The sequence below is a fragment of the Festucalex cinctus genome, chromosome 7 (assembly GCF_051991245.1).
Source record: "Festucalex cinctus isolate MCC-2025b chromosome 7, RoL_Fcin_1.0, whole genome shotgun sequence".
Lineage (NCBI taxonomy): Eukaryota > Metazoa > Chordata > Actinopteri > Syngnathiformes > Syngnathidae > Festucalex > Festucalex cinctus.
The window spans coordinates 28,539,447-28,557,558 of record NC_135417.1 but is presented as its reverse complement, the minus strand read 5'-3'; the positions used below and the strand labels follow the sequence as shown (position 1 = coordinate 28,557,558).

The window sequence follows — 18,112 nt, the reverse complement described above, 5'->3', positions numbered from 1 at the left end:
TTATCTACATTCAGAAAAGGCGCAATAAAGTATCCGCTTCTATGTGTTTTTTTTTCCTTTTCTTTTATTTGTCCACTGGTACAATACATCCATATTGTGCCACTTGGGAGGAATATCATGGATTTTGTCATTTGAACCCTGTAGTGTAAATCCAGCAATCATGCCCTGCAATTGACTGGTGACCAGTCCAGGGTGTACCCCACCTCTCACCCAATGTCAGCTGGAGTGATTAACTGTTTTAATTAGTAATTATTAAATATTCAGAAATGGGACGTGGACACAAATAAAGCAGACATTACTGTTTGTAAACTGGTTTGAAGCCCCCAAGATGCTGAGATTTGTTTTTCTTTCATACAGCACAGGCAGTATAGATACAAAATAAAACAATAGAAAGGTCATATTGTGTATTGATGATGTGTAGAACACAATGTTGGTGTGTAAAAGAAACTCAGTGATGACATTTACTCAATCTGAGCACTGAAAATGGTTCTTCATTAGATTGTCTGACTGGCACAACATGAAGATAGAAGCAATAAGTCAACATGGTATAGCTTGGATCTAACCACATTGTACCATATGGTTTATCTAGCAAACAAGACGGTCAACTCAATTGATCCCCTATTCTTGAGCAAAGCTACTGCAATCGTGCCTGGGGAAATATTCTCAAAGCCAGGTGTGTTGAATTACGCAAGCTATACATGGACTTTTTTTGTGCAAAACTCTAAGCATACAATTTAAATTAATAGAAGTATTAACAAACATAAAACAAAGGCAGAACACAGGCAAATTATTTGTTTCTGCCTTATCAGCAAGCTGCTGACAGGAAATGGCCCTTTACAACCTGGCTACAGCAGCCTTGTGAATGTGAATAGCAGGTCAACTCATATTAAGTTCAACTTTACATGTCCCAACGAGAGCAATTAGTTTTGTGTAAAAGGTGGCACGGGGACAGAACATATCCAATAAAAGAAAAAGTAATGAATTCTTGATGACAGTAATGAGGTGATCCATGAAAATGTCAAGCAGCAAAAAAGTCTCAAATAGGCTTCATTATTCTAGTATAAAGCCCAGGGCAGGTGAGAAGTGTATCTAGATCTCAATATTAATGGTTTACTGTCCTGGCTGTGTCTGCCAAATACAATAGTATACATGTATTGCAACATTTTGTCAGCATTAAATATGCATAGTTTTCATCATAACCACAGTATACAGAACTGTATACTGTATGTCTATTTTGGTCACTTCGCATGATCGTGAACAAATGATATGCCTTCCATCGTTTGACAAGAAGATGACTTTTGGGTAACACTTTATAATGTTTTTTAGTTAACCATTTGTAATATATATAAGTCATTAGAATGTATGTTGAACTATCCATCCATCCATCCATTTTCTAAACTGCTTCCCTCACAAGGGTTGCAGGGGCGCTGGAGCCTAATACAGCCGGCTTCGGGCAGTAGGCGGGGTACACCCTGAACTGGTTGCCAGCCAATCGCAGAGCACACACAGACGAACAACCATCCACACTGACAAGCACACCTAGGGACAATTCGGAGCGCCCAATTAACCTGCCATGCATGTCTTTTGGAATGTGGGAGGAGACTGGAGTACCCGGAGAAGACCCACGCAGGCACGGGGAGAACATGCAAACTCCACCCAGGAATGGCCGAAGGCTGGACTCGAACCGGAGTCCTCAGAACTGGGAGGCAACGTGCTAACCAGTCATCCACCCGCCGCCCATGTTGAACTAATAAATTGTAAATATAAAACGATTGGGAACAATTTACAAATTATTAGCTAAAAACTTGTAAATGCATTAACAAAAGATGAAGTCATGATGAGCTGTTATCTGAACTCATGATGAACTAATAATTTGCAACTACTAAGAATTATGAAATCATAACTTGCAAATATTAAAGGGATACTTTACTTATTTAGCCATTTTTAGCAGTCAAGCATTAATATTCTGCCTAAAATAATTTTGATATTTTCATTATTTTTCATGTAGAGTTAGCACCTTTAAAAACACATTTTGAAACTTGCTGTCGACTGAAAATGACATCACAAGGTCTCAGGTAACCAATCAAAGCTCAGCTTGTGAATGTCACAGAAATGCTGCGTTCTCCCCAAAAGCGGGGGAAAGCGTTTCGGCAGCGTGTCTGCATTGTAGTCAATGGAGTTCACGCGCAATGGAACGGAAGTGCGTGGGGCGGCGCGGAGGACACATTTGGCGCACTGGGATGCGATGCACAGCAGCGAAAATCCGCACATTCGTGACGAAAATCCGCACAATCGCATATTCGCCAAAGTTAAAAAAAATTGAACTTTTTTCCCTTTTCGCCTGGCGGCAGCCAATCAACTTCGAGTACGGGCTACGTCACACAAACCGTCCTCTCTATTGTCACCCCGAGCGCAACAACACGCCAGCCGGGACAGAATGGTGAGCAAAGAAGTATCATTTAAGTGCTGGTAAGTCTGTTTACTCGCTAATGAACTGTACCGAGGTACCAGCAATGTTTATCATCCATGTCAAAGCTATTTTTAGCGCAACCGCCAGATTGCCACTAAAAAAGCAAAAGTGCTATCACGTACCTCAAAAAAGGAGAAAATAATGCCACAGCTGTTTATTCCCAGGAAAGAAGTGGAAGTAGCTGGCGGTGCTCACTTTAGGTTGACACGCTAAAGTGCTCTACTTCCTTGTTCAATAAGCGACACGCCTCCTTCGCTCCGGGGCGCACGAAAACGCAAATGAGTGGCAATCGTTCCCAAAATCTCTACGTGGTGAAACGCTCGCGAAGGAAGCTTTCCAGTTCGCCTTTTCGGATTTGGTGAGAACCCAGCATAACAGTATCAACAACTTAAAAACAGGCAGCCCCTCTAATTAAATATATCTTATCACTACCTAGTACAATGTAGATGTATGGATCGGTTTATTAGGTTCATCTCTGTCTAGGAAGAATTAATTTAATTAGAACCATTAAATCAACGCGCACACGCAGACACGCACGCACATGCACGCGCACACACACGCCCTCACACCTAGGGACAATTCAGAGCGTCCAATTAACCTACCATGCATGTCTTTGGAATGTGGGAGGAGACCGGAGTACCCGGAGAAGACCCACGCAGGCATGGGCAGAACATGCAAACTCCACCCAGGAAGGCTATTATCATTATTATCATTGTTATTATTATGATTATTATCATTATTATTATTATTATTATTATTATTATTATTATTATTACTTTGTGTGCGTAAATCAAAGTTCTTTCCATTTAACACATTTGTGACTCCAGTTGCTTATTGTGTGTGCGTGTGCGCATGAGCCGCGTCCCAATACTTGTGCTTCCGACTTTGTGCCCCTCGATGGCGCATTCCCGTCGACGGGTGCGAGTGTGTAGTGTGTCTTGTCAGTTGTCCGAAGCACTTCAGAGAGCTGAGACGCCCTGCGTGCTCCCGCCCTTCGATGCGAGCATGCGGCCCACACGTATCAATCCGGAACCGGAATCAAAGCTAATGTGCAAAAACACGGAAGTCGTAAGTCCCGCCTCTTCCGTGGCATATACCCCATTACTAAGGCAGGTGAATAGTTTCCGTAGGAGCTGCTCAGCTGCTGTTCGCTAAAGTCTGCTACAAACACGGCTAAGATGCCCTTGTTACAATTTTAACTTTTTTGCTGCTGGGGAAATTAACGGGATAGTTCGGGTTTTTGGACATGAATCTGTATAGCATCCTCCCCGACAGTGGTGTGCAATCAGCACTAACTTGAATTAGAAAATAGTCAGACTCCGTTACCTACCTACCTACCAACCAACCAACCAACCAACCATCCATCCATCCATCCATCCATCCATCCATCCATCCATCCATCCATCCATTTTCTTAACTGCTAATTCCTCACAAGGGTCGCGGGGGTGCGGGAGCCTATCCCAGCCGGCTTCAGTCAGTAGGCAGTCTACACCCTGAACTGGTTGCCAGCCAATCGCAGGACTCCATTACCGCCTGGCACTATTTTTTTTTTTGTTCCTATCACTGCGCAGCACGCTGCATCCAGCTAACAGACGCGTGTTCCACTGTAATTATAACGATTACATATCCGACAACGACACTGAAGACAAAGACAATGTATTTAGCACTAAACCAAGGGGGTATCTTTATTTCCGTGACCCTACCCAACTAGCCGGACTACTTTCGTTTCGACCAAAACCGGACCAGATCTCGTGTCACAGGACGTTGTCAGGGGTAAGTCGGTGCTGATTGCACACAACTGTAGGTGAGGATGCCATACAGATTCATCTAAAAAAAAAAATGAACTATCACTTTAAAATAGAGACCTCAAAAAGGTTATTGTTGGAGAAATGTCAATAGACATTTTTATCCAAACGATGTATATTTGTCACTCACAAAATGTCTCAGACTTGCGGACACTTGCATAAAATACATGCATTAAATAAATGTCAGGGATGGCTCAATAAAGTCATGAGGCCCTATTTCCGTTGACAGGCACCCAGTTGCTTGGCGCAAAAACGGTTGCATCTTCATTTTGGTGCCAGGGCAAGTCTAGTTTACCGTGTTCGAGGCCAATAGCACCTCTGCCTTCACGCCCTGTTTTCCCTGCACCTGGGTTCACCATCACACCTCGGAACCTAACAAAAGTTGAGTTGAGTTGAGATTCGAGATGCATGGTGGTTTTTAATTTGCCCATGTCACATGTGCGGCCGACTACATCATCCACAAGGGAAGATCTTGCAATTTGCCTATGTAAAGTACACAAGAGGTGTGCAGGCCATCGGGAGTGACTCAGTCGGTCCGTCGCTGACGGACACCCGTTTTTCTGACGAATGGCGAGAAACTTTACAAAAATAGCGGAGTAATAACCAATGAACGTGGGTTTTTGTCCGTCATTTTAATCGGCACTCACTGGGTCAAGTACCGACTACTTCTACCAGAAGGACCTGTTTTGCTGATGACTGAAACACTGTAAAAATTGTTGCAATCAATAGTTCATTGAAAGTAATATCAATTTAAAACAGGATAAAGGTATTGATTTGATTGTGAAAACCATTTATTTTGCATTGAGAGACGTACATTTTGATTTGTACGGAAATAAAATATACGCCGGGGCGGCACGGTGAGCGAGTGGTTAAGCACCGGCTCCCAGTTCTGAGGACTCCGGTTCGAGTCCAGGCTCCGGGCCTTCCTGGGTGGAGTTTGCATGTTCTCCCCGTGCCTGTGTGGCTCTTCTCCGGGTACTCCGGTCTCCTCCCACATTCCAAAGACATGCATGGCAGGTTAATTGGGTGCTCTGTGTTGTCTCTAGGTGTGCGTGAGTGTGGATGGTTGTTCATCTCTGTGTGCCCTGCGATTGGCTGGCAACAGGTCCAGGGTGTCCCCCGCCTACTGCCCAGAGCCAGCTGAGATAGGCGCCAGAACCCCCCGCGACCCTTGTGAGGAATAAGCGGCCAAGAAAATGGATGGATGGATGGATGAATATACGCCCAAAGGACCCAAAATAAAGTTTTTGATTTCCTTCCAATTATTATTTTTTTCTTCATGCCCTCCAGGTAATATATTTAGTGTGAGTAAAATGGACTTGCGCATTCACATTAAAAACGACAGCACATCAGCACCACCATGGCATTGTACTGCAACTGTAGCCATTTAAGGCTGTGCTTTCTTGTTGGGCTTTGAGTGAGTGTTTTGAATTTGGTAGTTTGAGAGTCAACTGCTTTCAGAAAGCAGTCTTTCATTTGATATTGTTCAGCTCAGATTGTGTAGTCCTGTTACCACGTGTGTTTGTCCGTGTCATTTGCATGTTAGACAATCTGTTTTCTTGTTGTTGTTGTCTGACATCTTTCGGAAGGTTGCCCATGGGATATTATAAATGAGATATTCTGCCTTCTCCATCATCTTCTATCTCCTCTTCTCTCTCCATCCTCACCTCCTCTCTAGTTCATATATTGCATATGGCTCATGTTTTAAGATTAATAGATGTATTTTGACTTTTATACTTTTTTTTTTTTTTAACTCTGTTGGCCAAGTGCCTTTTTTGCATTGTTTATAAGATGGTCAATACAAATTATTTTTTTTGTCAAATAAACTAAATCAGCTCTGTGGCCTAGTGTTAGAGTGTAGAAATAATTGTAAATAAGTTACCATACATTTGCTGCAATGAAGAACTGCTTCTGCTTACAATGAAGAATGCTTTGCTTTGCACTCACATTCACATAGCCTAGCCATATATGTTATCATATGCTGCCATGAAGGACTGCTTCTGCTTGCAATTTAGAATGCTTTGCTCTGTCCCCACTCACATTCACATAACCTGGCTATTTCAAGATGACTCAAAAAGTTGAAGAACCACATCTAACGTAGCAGAATGGTTCGCCAGTCTGCTGAGGTCGCCTGTTTTCTGTTAAGAAATGATTGCAAACTTGACCACACATGTACTCAGCAATCTTCCAATCACATCCACAACACATGGACAAACAAGTACACTGTGTTCCAACTATGCCTTGCATTTGCATTTTTATGGTTGGAACACCCATGTAACTGGGGGCGTGGAAAGGGCATGGAAAACCAAATAAATAGAGAGGGTGAGAAGAGGAATCTTCAGAGAGTGCAGGAGTGTATTGTATTAGTCAGTTCCCCTCCTCGCGAGCCCCGAACTGAGTGTCTTCTCTCCTTTTTTCGTCGTGTCCAACTGTCATAATACTTGTTGGAATACAAGAAGGCCACAGTAAAGTGTAGCTTTTTTTTTTTTTTTTTTATCCTTGAAAATGTCTTCACATGAAATATGGCCATGAGCAGTAAAATGTTTGGGACACTAAATTATTTAAAAATATTTGTACATGCAGGTGTATGCATGTGCAGTGTGCATTGATGAAATATCACTGCTAAGTAAATAATAATCTTGTGTGATATATATCCAAATTCGGGGTGTCACAAGTAGTGCATTAATTTTGAGTTAATTTATAGTTCCTTTAATGCTCCTTACCTGGAAAGCCTTTACTGGGAGAATTTCAGGCGCAACGCACACATCCACTTTTAGCAACGTTTAACAAATTTAGCAGTAATAAATGTAATTATAATGCGTATATTTGTGGAGACTCGGATTAAGTTGTATTTTACAATTTAAAAATGTGCAAAATTTCACAAGTTACTTTATGTTAAAGATTAGCTAGCTATTAATATGAAAAGATAAATGCACTGAGCCGTCACCGTCTTACAAATGCAATTCTGCCATCTAGTGACCTAAGCACAAATCAATATCACACTCGTTTTTTACAGTACAGTACTGTACGTCTTTTTAATTTTAATTCAATATTCTAAGTTATTAGGAAATTATTGTATCAATGACTACTTTATAATATGCAACCATATTTCTATTAGTTTAACATTTACTTTCACTTTTATATTAACAAGAGTATGGCAACTTAGAAAAAAATCACGAGTTAACTACTGAAGTCATGCGATTAATTACGATTAAAAATTTTAATCACCTGACACCCCTAATCCTAACACTTGGACTACCTCTGGACACTAAAAAGTTGTGAATTGCAGAACTGTGGATAAGCCTATGTCAAGGGCAATTTGATTTACTTTGTTGGATTACTACAGTCCAATGAAGGTTTAATTGAAATGTTTACATCGCTTTTCCAATCAATTGTTTGTTTAATGCTGTTGTTTTAATAGGTTAATGTATTTGAAAACAATAATATGCAAAAAAAAATAAGTTTTATCACATCAACGTACACTTTTTTTTTTTTATATATATATATATATATAATCGTAGGTTGGGAAAGCTCATTTTCTACGTTTTGTTCTTCAAAGTTCAGCTCACAAATATTAAAATGAACTAGTCTAATTTATGGGCGACACTGTGGATGACTGGTTAGCACGTCCGCCTCCCAGTACTGAGGATTCGGGTTCGAGTCCAGGCTCTGGTTGGAGTTTGCATGTTCTCCCCGTGCTTGCGTGGGTCTTCTCCGGGTACTCCGGTCTCCTCCCACATTCCAAAGACATGCATGGCAGGTTAATTGGGTGCTCTAAATTGTCCTTAGGTGTGTTTGTGAGTGTGGATGCGTGTTCATCTCGGTGTGGCCTGTGATTGGCTGACAACCAGTTCAGGGTGTACCCCACCTACTGCCCAGAGCCGGCTGAGATAGGCTCCAGCACCACCTGCGACCCTTGTGAGGAACAAGCGGTTCAGAAAATGGATGGATGGATGGATAGTTTAATTTATAGTTCATAAATGAAAATGTTCAAACTAATTTCAAAGATGAAATAGTTCAGTTGGACATATTGCTCCAAGCTGTTTCACTCTTGTAGAGTTAGATGGTTATGGAAAAAAATGATTGGGATAATTTTTAATTAGATTGAATTCACAATTAAAATGATTATTCAATCATTTAAAAACGTAGTATTTATTCAACTGCTGTTTTAAGTCAAAATAGAAATTATACAGTGTTCAGGATGTTCATATTTCACGGTACACGTGTGCAATTGATTTAACACAATTTAAGGAAAGTTGAGCTTGTCAATAATTTGTCAAACCTCAAGTCTGAAATTGACAGATGCAATTACAATCTAGATATAACAAAAATTGTTATCTTGTTATGTCATGTTTTGGACACTCGGGTGAAGAGAGGGGCGGAGCTGTCAACTGATCACCACCTGGTGGTGTGTTGGCTCCGATGGCGGGGGAAGATGCCGGTCCGACCGGGCAGACCCAAACGTATTGTGAGGGTCTGCTGGGAACGTCTGGCGGAATCCCCTGTCAGAAAGAGTTTCAATGCCCACCTCCGGCAGAGCTTCTCCCTTGTCCCGGGGGAGGCGGGGGACATTGAGTCCGAGTGGGCCATGTTCCGCGCCTCGATTGTTGAGGCGGCCCATCGGAGCTGCAGCCTTAAGGTGGTCGATGCCTGTCGCGGCGGCAATCCCCGAACCCACTGGTGGACAACAGCAGTAAGGGATGTCCTCAAGCTGAAGAAGGAGTCCTATCGGGCCTTTTTGGCTTGTGGGACTCCGGAGGCAGCTGACGGGTACCGGCTAGCCAAGAGGAACGCGGCTTCGGCGGTTGCTGAGGCAAAACCTCGGACATGGGAGGAGTTCGGTGAGGCAATGGAAAACAACTTCCGGACGGCTTCAAGCAAATTCTGGTCCACCATCCGGCGTCTCAGGAGAGGAAAGCAGTGCACCATTAACACTGTGTATAGTGGTGATGGGGTGCTCTGGCCTCGACTCTGGACATCGTGAATCAGTGGGGGGAATTCTTCGAATACCTCCTCAATTCCACCAACACGTCTTCCTTTGAGGAAGCAGAGTCTTGGGACTCTGAGGTGGGCTCTCCTATCTCTGGGGTCGAAGTCATTGAGGTTGTTGGAAAGCTCCTCGGTGGCAGGGCCCTGGGGGTGGATGAGATCCGCCCGGAGTTCCTAAAGACTCTGGATGTTGTGGGGCTGTCGTGGACAACATCGCGTGGACATCGGGGACAGTGCCTCTGGATTGGCAGACCGGGGTGGTGGTCCCCCTTTTTAAGAAGGGGGACCGGAGGGTGTGTTCTAGCAACAGAGGCATCACACTCCTCAGCCTCCCTCGCCTGGTAAGGTCTATTCAGGGGTGCTGGAGAGGAGGGTCCGTCGGGAAGTTGAATCTCGGATTCACAAGGAGCAGTGTGGTTTTCGTCCTGGCCGTGGAACAGTGGACCAGCTCTACACCCTCAGTAGGATCCTCGAGGGTGCGTGGGAGTTCGCTCAACCAGTCCACGTGTTTTGTGGATTTGGAGAAGGCGTTCTGACCGTGTCCCTCTCGGGGAGTCCTGTGGGGGGTGCTTCGGGAGTACGGGGTACCGAGCCCCCTGATACGGGCTGTTCGGTCCTTGTACGACCGTTGCCAGAGTCTGGTCCGCATTTCCGGCAGTAAGTCAGATTCGTTTCCAGTGAGGGTTAGACTCCGCCAAGGTTGCCCTTTGTCACCAATTCTGTTCAGAATTTTTATGGACAAAATTTCTATGCGCAGCTGACGCGTTGAGGGGTTCCGGTTTGGTGGTCTCAGCATTGCATCTCTGCTTTTTGCAGATGATGTGGTGCTGTTGGCTTCATCCAGCCGTGGAGATCTCCAACTCTCGCTGGAGCGGTTCGCAGCCGAGTGTGAAGCGGTTGGGATGAAGATCAGCACCTCCAAATCCGAGACCATGGTCCTCAGTCGGAAAAGGGTGGTGTGCCCTCTCCGGGTCGGGGATGAGATCCTGCCCCAAGTGGAGGAGTTCAAGTATCTTGTTCACAAGTGAGGGTAGATTGGAGCGAGAGATCGACATGCGGATCGGTGCAGCGTCTGCAGTGATGCGGACTCTGTATCGGTCTGTCGTGGTGAAGAAAGAGCTGAGCCAAAAGGCAAAGCTCTCGATTTACCGGTCGATCTACGTTCCAACCCTCACCTATGGTCATGAGCTGTGGGTCGTGACCGAAAGAACAAGATCCCGGATACAAGCGGCCGAAATAAGTTTCCTCCGCAGGGTGTCCGGGCTCTCCCTTAGAGATAGGGTGAGAAGCTCGGTCATCCGGGAGGGACTCAGAGTTGAGCCGCTGCTCCTCCGCATTGAGAGGAGCCAGCTGAGGTGGCTCGGGCATCTGGTACGGATGCCTCCTGGAGGCCTCCCTGGGGAGGTGTTCCGGGCATGTCCCACCGGCGGGAGGCCCCGGGGTCGACCAGGACACGCTGGAGAGACTATGTCTCTCGGCTGGCCTGGGAACGCCTTGGGATCCTGCCGGAGGAGCTGGTTGAAGTGGCTGGGGAAAGGGAAGTCTGGGTTCCCCTCCTAAAGCTGTTGCCCCCGTGACCCGACCTGGGATAAATGGTAGAAGATGGATGGATGGATATAACAAAAATTGTTCTTCAAACTAATAACTGTTGACAAAAGTGATTTGTAGATTGAAACTATATATGTAATTCCATAGCTTCTCATATATTTGACAAAATCCACTGATCTTAAATGTTGGCTCTTTGGGGATGTGAGTTCATGATCTTGGGTCAGCTATGTCTACTTTACAAGTGTCAGTGAATTAATATAGCTGCTGAAGCAACATCTCGCTAAAGAAGACACTCGTCTGTTAAATGATGCACCAGCAGACGTGTTGTAGACTGCAGTCAACCTCGGCAGGCAGATATCAAGTGTGTCAATACATACACACAAGAAAACATGCAACAAAACTGTGAAGTATTTATCGGCACGTTTGAATTTGTACTTGTAAGTTGTGAACACACGAGGTTGATTTGAGATGACACCTGGTTAATAACTTAGAGACACGGTGAGACATGATCATGAACAAAGAAAATAACCAACCTTGACAGACTGGTGGGGGTCCATCCATCTGTAGCCGCTCTCCAAGCCGACAGGTCAGAATCTCACTACCTACCAAGGTGAAGCCTGGCAGGCATGAGTACCGAATAATGTCCCCTGTGAGGCCATTTACACGCACGCACGCACACACAGGTCACAGTTTGGGTCAGGAAAAAAAAAAGAAAGAAACATCCATCTGTCACAAAACACTAGCACATGCCTCCTCACCACCAGGACAGTAATCACAAACACATTTTATAATGAAGATTGACATCAATGCTTCAGGCAAAGTGAGAAGCAATTTGACTTCCACTTCACCACACCTACACGGCCCTGTAATTAATACTGAATACTGAACCTAATAAAAACTTGATACAAGTACATTTTAAAAAAGACATGATAACAGCAATGGTCTTGACACAACATTAAAAAGAAAACACATGCAGAGCATAATTAGACAAACCTATTTCAAAGTGGTTGTCATCAGTTAGAACGGTAGCATTGGCAACAGGTGTGGGTGGCTGACATGTTCTCAGTTGATATGCTGTAGAGGAGGGGACACTCATCAAAAGCGAATCTTGATGAAATCAATAATTGCCACCTTTCACTGTTAATGATCATCAAAATCTAATCACTAATTTAGCTGAGATGAGGGACATTTTTTAACCAAGTTCTGTTCAAAAGGTTTGGGGTTTTTTATTACAGTTTTTTCCAATTGTTAAAACACAATTTTGCAAACAAGGCTCGTTTTATCAAAATGATAACACAATTCACAAAACCACACACCCAAATTGCAAAACCCCTCTCGTATCCACCAAAATGAAGCACTGCAACCAAAATTACTCATAGCGTTGCCAAAATCAAACTTTTGTACCAAGTGGACACATATCATTCATGTCACCAGATTTATGTCTCATCAACTACACACTGTTGGGCATAATGCACAACACTGTCATCTTTAGTTTGCTTTGCCATAATACTGAAATAATTCAAACTGTAGAACATTCTTTCGATTGTGCACAAGCACAGACATATTTGAATATAATGCATGCTGTTCAAACCTTTTAACAATTTAAATGTACTTGTTTTATTTTTCACAAGTCAGTGCAACATATGCACAGCAGATATGTTTACATTGAAGTGAACAAATATATGTTCACAAAACAGTAAACTGAGAAAGAAAATTGCAGGAAAAAATATCTATCTATCTATCTATCTATCTATCTATCTATCTATCTGTCTATCTATCTATCTATCTGTCTGTCTGTCTGTCTGTCTGTCTGTCTGTCTGTCTGTCTGTCTGTCTGTCTGTCTGTGTCCGTCCGTCCGTCCGTCCGTCCGTCCGTCCGTCCGTCCGTCCGTCCGTCCGTCCGTCCGTCCAAAACCAAAAATTAGGCAGCCTCTCGCATCGCATTGTCAGCCCATGGTTGATGACATGATCAACTAAGGTTGCTTTGATTTCATTTGAAAGTTGCTGTCTTGGCCATAAAATCCTCTACCAGCTCTACACCCCATTCTCAGCCTCTCTTCCTCTCTCTCTGTCACGTCTTCCATTGTTGTTGGGAAAAAAAAAAAAAGAGAAAAAAAAATGTTCATCTGTGGTCTTTTTATAGTGCATTGCTTATACTTCCTGATTGAGGTGCTAACAATTTACCATTGCAGTATTTGGCCAAGTGGCACATATTTTGGCCAATTAGATGATGTGTTGTCATTTTGAATGGCAGTGTTTTGACACGGCAAGTATGACCTTATGTCAGATTGTTGTGTCTTATGCACGTGAATCGTGTTCAGTGCATTTAAAAAAGTGCCATTTTGAATTGGAAAATGTGTGTAAAGCAGAAAATGTGTTAAGAGGTTTGAAAACTTGAGAAGGGGTCTTGCTCTCTCTGTGTGCCAGTTTAAATGATTGTGCTATGCAAGTCATTTTTGTGTTTTAGCAATTGGAAAAAACTGTATTATTATTAGCACACAAATTATGCAAAAGACAACATTTATCATACCATGCCTGGAAAAAAGAACAAGGGTAAAAAATAATGACTACCATATTTTCCGTACTATAAGGCGCACCTAAGAGCCTTCAATTTTTTCAAAAGCTGACCATGCGCCTTATATATGGATCAATATTGAGCCGCAACAGGTCTCGCTGTCAAGACGCTATCAGTGACCCTGCACGATCGGTGACGCGCATGCGCAGAATATCCCGCCATCTTGGATCGCTAGCTAATACTAATACTTTACCTCAGAGAAAATAATAAAACAGCTGTTTATTCATTTTGGGAGTGAATGGAGTTGTCAGAAAGCTGGTTTGTAATCTATTAATAAAGTTTGACTGACCTACCTGTTTTGTTGATATTCCCTTTACGCAGCACCATCTAATGGATGCCTAATGTAACCCCAGCCTCTACTGTAGCGCCTTATATATGGAAAAAGTTTTAAACTGTCATTCATTGAAGGTGCGACTTATAATGCATTATAGTGCGGAAAATACGGTAATTCAATTGTTTAAAATTGTGATTGTTAAAGACCATATTCCACTAAGGGTGAACATTTGCGATGCTAATGAATGCAATTTTAAGTCCCGATTCATTTGTGATGCTGACGAATGTTGATTTTACGACACGGTTCATTCAAGGTCACAGTGTTTCCTAAAGGTTCTCAAAACAAAACAAAAAAAGGTTTCCCTGAACAGTTTTAATGGTCTTTATTGTCGCTTGTGTTGATGCTAACATTCACTATAATTGCAAATGTTTGCCCCACCGTGAGATACTGACTGACAATCACCATTTTTAAAGATTTTTAAACATTTCCTGACCTTTTAGAGACCATTTAGGAAATACTGCAACTTTGAACAAACCCTTACATGAAATCAACATTCACTCGTGTCACTAAAATTAATCTATCAGTGGGATATGGGTTTAAGATAATAAAAACTTATTGTGTCCCCCACACTTTTTTTTTTATTATTATTTATTTTTTAATAAACTCTATAGTTGTGCTGAAAATCAAATTAGTTAGGGACATTTTAAAGAGTATAAATAGGTTTTGAATTTGTGGTATAAAAGGGAGACCTACCGTAGTAATTCAGCACAAAGAAGCCACTTGTACTGAAGTCACTGTGGAACTTGATGAGGATTTGATTGGCAGTAGTAGATACACCTTCCTGCACCGAGCTGCCACTGAATTGACCAATCTGAGGTGAGGTCTGGTCGGGTCCATCCCTGTAAAGTGAGCGACAATGTGATGCACTCACATTATGTGAACATTTTAAAGGGAAAGAGAACATGCATAACAATAAGGCACCAATTAAAGGTTTGCATGTGCAAAATATTTACAAACTTTGTTACTCAAGTAAAAAGATGTAGAAGTTGCTCTGCTAACAAAGCACCAATTTGGCTAACAAAATAAAATAAAAACGAAAATGTTTTTTAAAAAAAAACAAAAACGAACCTAAACTATGTTTTATGTTTACAAAACTAACAAACTAACTATAATTATAGCAAAAATGTCCTTTGTTTAAGTCTTTGGCAATTCATTTAATGCATGAGCCTTTGGGGATTATTTCACACGTGATTTTAAGTAGATTTATTTTTATATTAACCAGAAAAAAAGACGTTTGAAGGTATATCACACAGAAATTATGTCATCAAGCAGCAGCCAATAGAAAAGCTTCTTCAGATGATGTCGCTCCCATGGTGTTTTTTAAACATTGCGCATAAGTAATACAATAAAAAAATAAAAAATAAAATAAAATAAAACTACTACTGAAACTAACTAAAACTAGAAAAAGTGCAATTTCTGCAGAAATAGCGTAGGAATGCTGAAAAGCCGAATGCTTAACATTTGAATGCATGTGCTTACATTTGAAATTATAATGAATTTCCTGATATGATAGTCAGCTGGCACACATATATATCACTTAGCATAAGAGCTGTGCATATATTTGTAATGTACAGTCTGAGGTAGGATTTGAACCTGCAACCACCTGGTTACTGAACAATACACTACCAACTGAACCACCGAGCACTATCAAACACCTGGCAATGATGATCAGTTGTATGTATGGAAGTGGCCGTGGAAGGTGATACTTAGAAAAAGGTCAGTATCAGTCCCAATGAAAATCCATCCATCCATCCATTTTCTTGACCGCTTATTCCTCACAAGGGTCGCGGGGGGTGCTGGCGCCTATCTCAGCTGGCTCTGGGCAGTAGGCGAGGGACACCCTGGACTGGTTGCCAGCCAATCGCAGCCAAATGAAAATGAATCGGGAAAAGTTTATATTTCACGTTAATTTGTGTGAATACTGTAAGTAATGTGGAACCAGACGGTATATACCCCGGGAGCCGTGAATTTTTGAAGCAAGTTGAAATTTGAACGGCGTAAATCAGAAGTATAATTTGGAAGTTGATTCACGGCAAAATGAGTGTTGAGAATAAAAATTACGATAGCATATGTTCAGCATTCCCACAACAAAACTAAACTAAGCATTTATTAAATAACTACAACTAATAAAAAGTAACAGAACTACCCTGAAAACTAATTAAAACTGAATTTAAAAAAACAAAACTCAAAATGAAATCGAAACTAACTCAAATTAAAAATTCCAAAACTATAATAACCCTGCAAGGCACCTCAATAATCACATCTACGCAACCATCAATAATCCTGTTGCAGTATTATAGTCAGGTTTGCACCTTATTGGAAGAGTATAAGCAAATGGAATGACCATGCACATTGGCTGTTTCTCAATATGCATTCTTGTCCATACTTATGTCCTTGTGATGTCCTGAAACGTCATCAGTCGCGGCCCAAGTACTGTTCCAATTGCAAGTTCGCAAAAAGCCATAAGGGTTGGGTGAAGAACGGACGGAATACCCGGATATTGTCCTTACTGCGAGCTTCCTGGTTCTGACTCATTGCCGTAACTGTGTGCCACGTGACTAAATGTTATATAATTATGAATAATATATTAAGTATCATTTGAAATTAATTATACTGTACATGGGATTTATCCAATTTAGGATTGTATTGGGAAAAAAAGGCTCTAGAAATACACTGATGTGAGTTGCAAGTTTTGTTCTGATGTTCCTGAAATAGTGCTACATCTATTAAAAAAATATATATATTTGAATGTTATTTTTTTTATTCTTTATTAGGATGCCCATTAGCTTCCACAAAGTGGTCGCTAGTTTTCCTGGTCCTCAAATAATTCAACAAAAACATACAGTTTAAAATTACTCTATATAGTAAAACATTAAAATACTAAACAAAAAAACAGTATTCAACAGATAAAATAAGTAGAAAAAGACAAACAACCATTCACAATTTGTAATGTCACAAAAAATAAAAAATAAATCAAAACTAGAGCTGCGAGCAGCTATAAAGGGCCCTCGCAACCTGGGCCACGTTGGGGTACTTGCACGTTGGGGTACTGGCACGTTGGGGTACTGGCACGTTGGGGTACTGGCACGTTGGGGTACTGTCAAATAGGACAAGACCATCTCAAATGTTTTTGACAAGCCTTGTGTGTGCAAAGTTTTATTAAAATGCCAAAGATGATGTGCAATTCCCAAAATAAATTCAAAATGGCGGACTTCCTTTTAGGTTTAGCATACGGCTACAGAATTCTTTTTGTAGGTCTTAGGCTAATAGGTATGCCTCCCAGTTTTCACAAATCTAGGTCAAGTCAAGTCATCTTTTGTAATATAGCGCTTGAATCATACAATTGGAAATGCTCCATAAAAATGTCGAGAGGGCGCGATTTATTGCAAATTGCACAATAAATCTCTAAAAGTTCATGTTCATGACAAGTGTGATGTGTGTGCAAAGTTTCATGAGTTTTCACACATGTATAGACCAAAAAAAAAAGCAGCACTTTACTTGGCAAACAATGCATCGCCATGGCAACAGCGTGCAACAATATAAAAAACTTTCGATAACTTCGCATCTTAAACATCTTAAGATGAAACACACCAAGTTTGAAGACGGTAGGATGAATTTTGTAGGAGGAGTTCGTTAAAATATGACCCCTAAAAAAGGCCACAAAAAATGGCTACAAATCCCATCGTAAATCAAAATGACGGACTTCCTGTTTGGTTTAGCACAAGGTTCCAAGACGCTTTTTTGTACATCGTGGGCTCTGAAGTATGCCTGCAAATTATCATAGCGCAAGGTGAAACGTACAACTTCGATAAAGAGTTTTTTTTAGCTCAAAATGTGATGCCGTCCCCTGGGGGACTTCCTGTTGGGTTTAGCACATGGCACCAGGAGACTTTTTTGTACATCGTGGGCTGTTACATATGTCTCCAAATTTTCATAGCTCTAGCTGCTTCGTACAACTGGGAATGCTTCATTAAGAAGGATTTTTTTCTTTTGCAAACTGTGCATGCCACGGCAACAGCGTGCAACGAAATAAAAAGCTTTCAATAACTTTTCATCTTCAACATCTTAAGATGAATCACACCAAGTTTGGAGATGATCGGAGAAACTGTAGGAGGAGTTCGTTAAAATAAGACCCCTATGAAATGTCCAAAAAAATGTTCCAAAGTAAATCAAAATGGCTGACTTCCTGTTAGGTTTAGCATATGGTTCCAAAAGAGTTTTTTGTACCTCGAGGGCTGTTACATATGTCTTCAAATTTTGGTAACTCTAGGTGAAACGTACAGCCTGAAATGGTTCATTAAGTAAGAATTTTGAAACGCAAAATTTGATGCCCTGCCTCTGGCGGACTTCCTGTTAGGTTTCGCATATGGCACCAACAGGCTTTTTTGTAG

The 18,112-nt window shown here is 41.7% G+C and overlaps 1 protein-coding gene across 5 annotated transcripts in view; it reads right to left on the bottom strand.

Moving 5' to 3' along the window:
- The window catches only part of LOC144021954 (CUB and sushi domain-containing protein 3-like), a 1,200,535-nt gene that overhangs the window by 340,602 nt on the left and 841,821 nt on the right, over nt 1–18,112 (bottom strand). For all 5 annotated transcript variants that reach the window (XM_077526258.1, XM_077526261.1, XM_077526260.1 and 2 more), the window contains exons 44-46: nt 14,415–14,560; nt 11,806–11,886; nt 11,346–11,459 (exon numbers count right to left, since the gene is read on the bottom strand). In XM_077526258.1, coding sequence (XP_077382384.1) covers nt 11,346–11,459; nt 11,806–11,886; nt 14,415–14,560 — 341 coding nt within the window. The remainder of the gene's footprint in view (nt 1–11,345; nt 11,460–11,805; nt 11,887–14,414; nt 14,561–18,112) is intronic.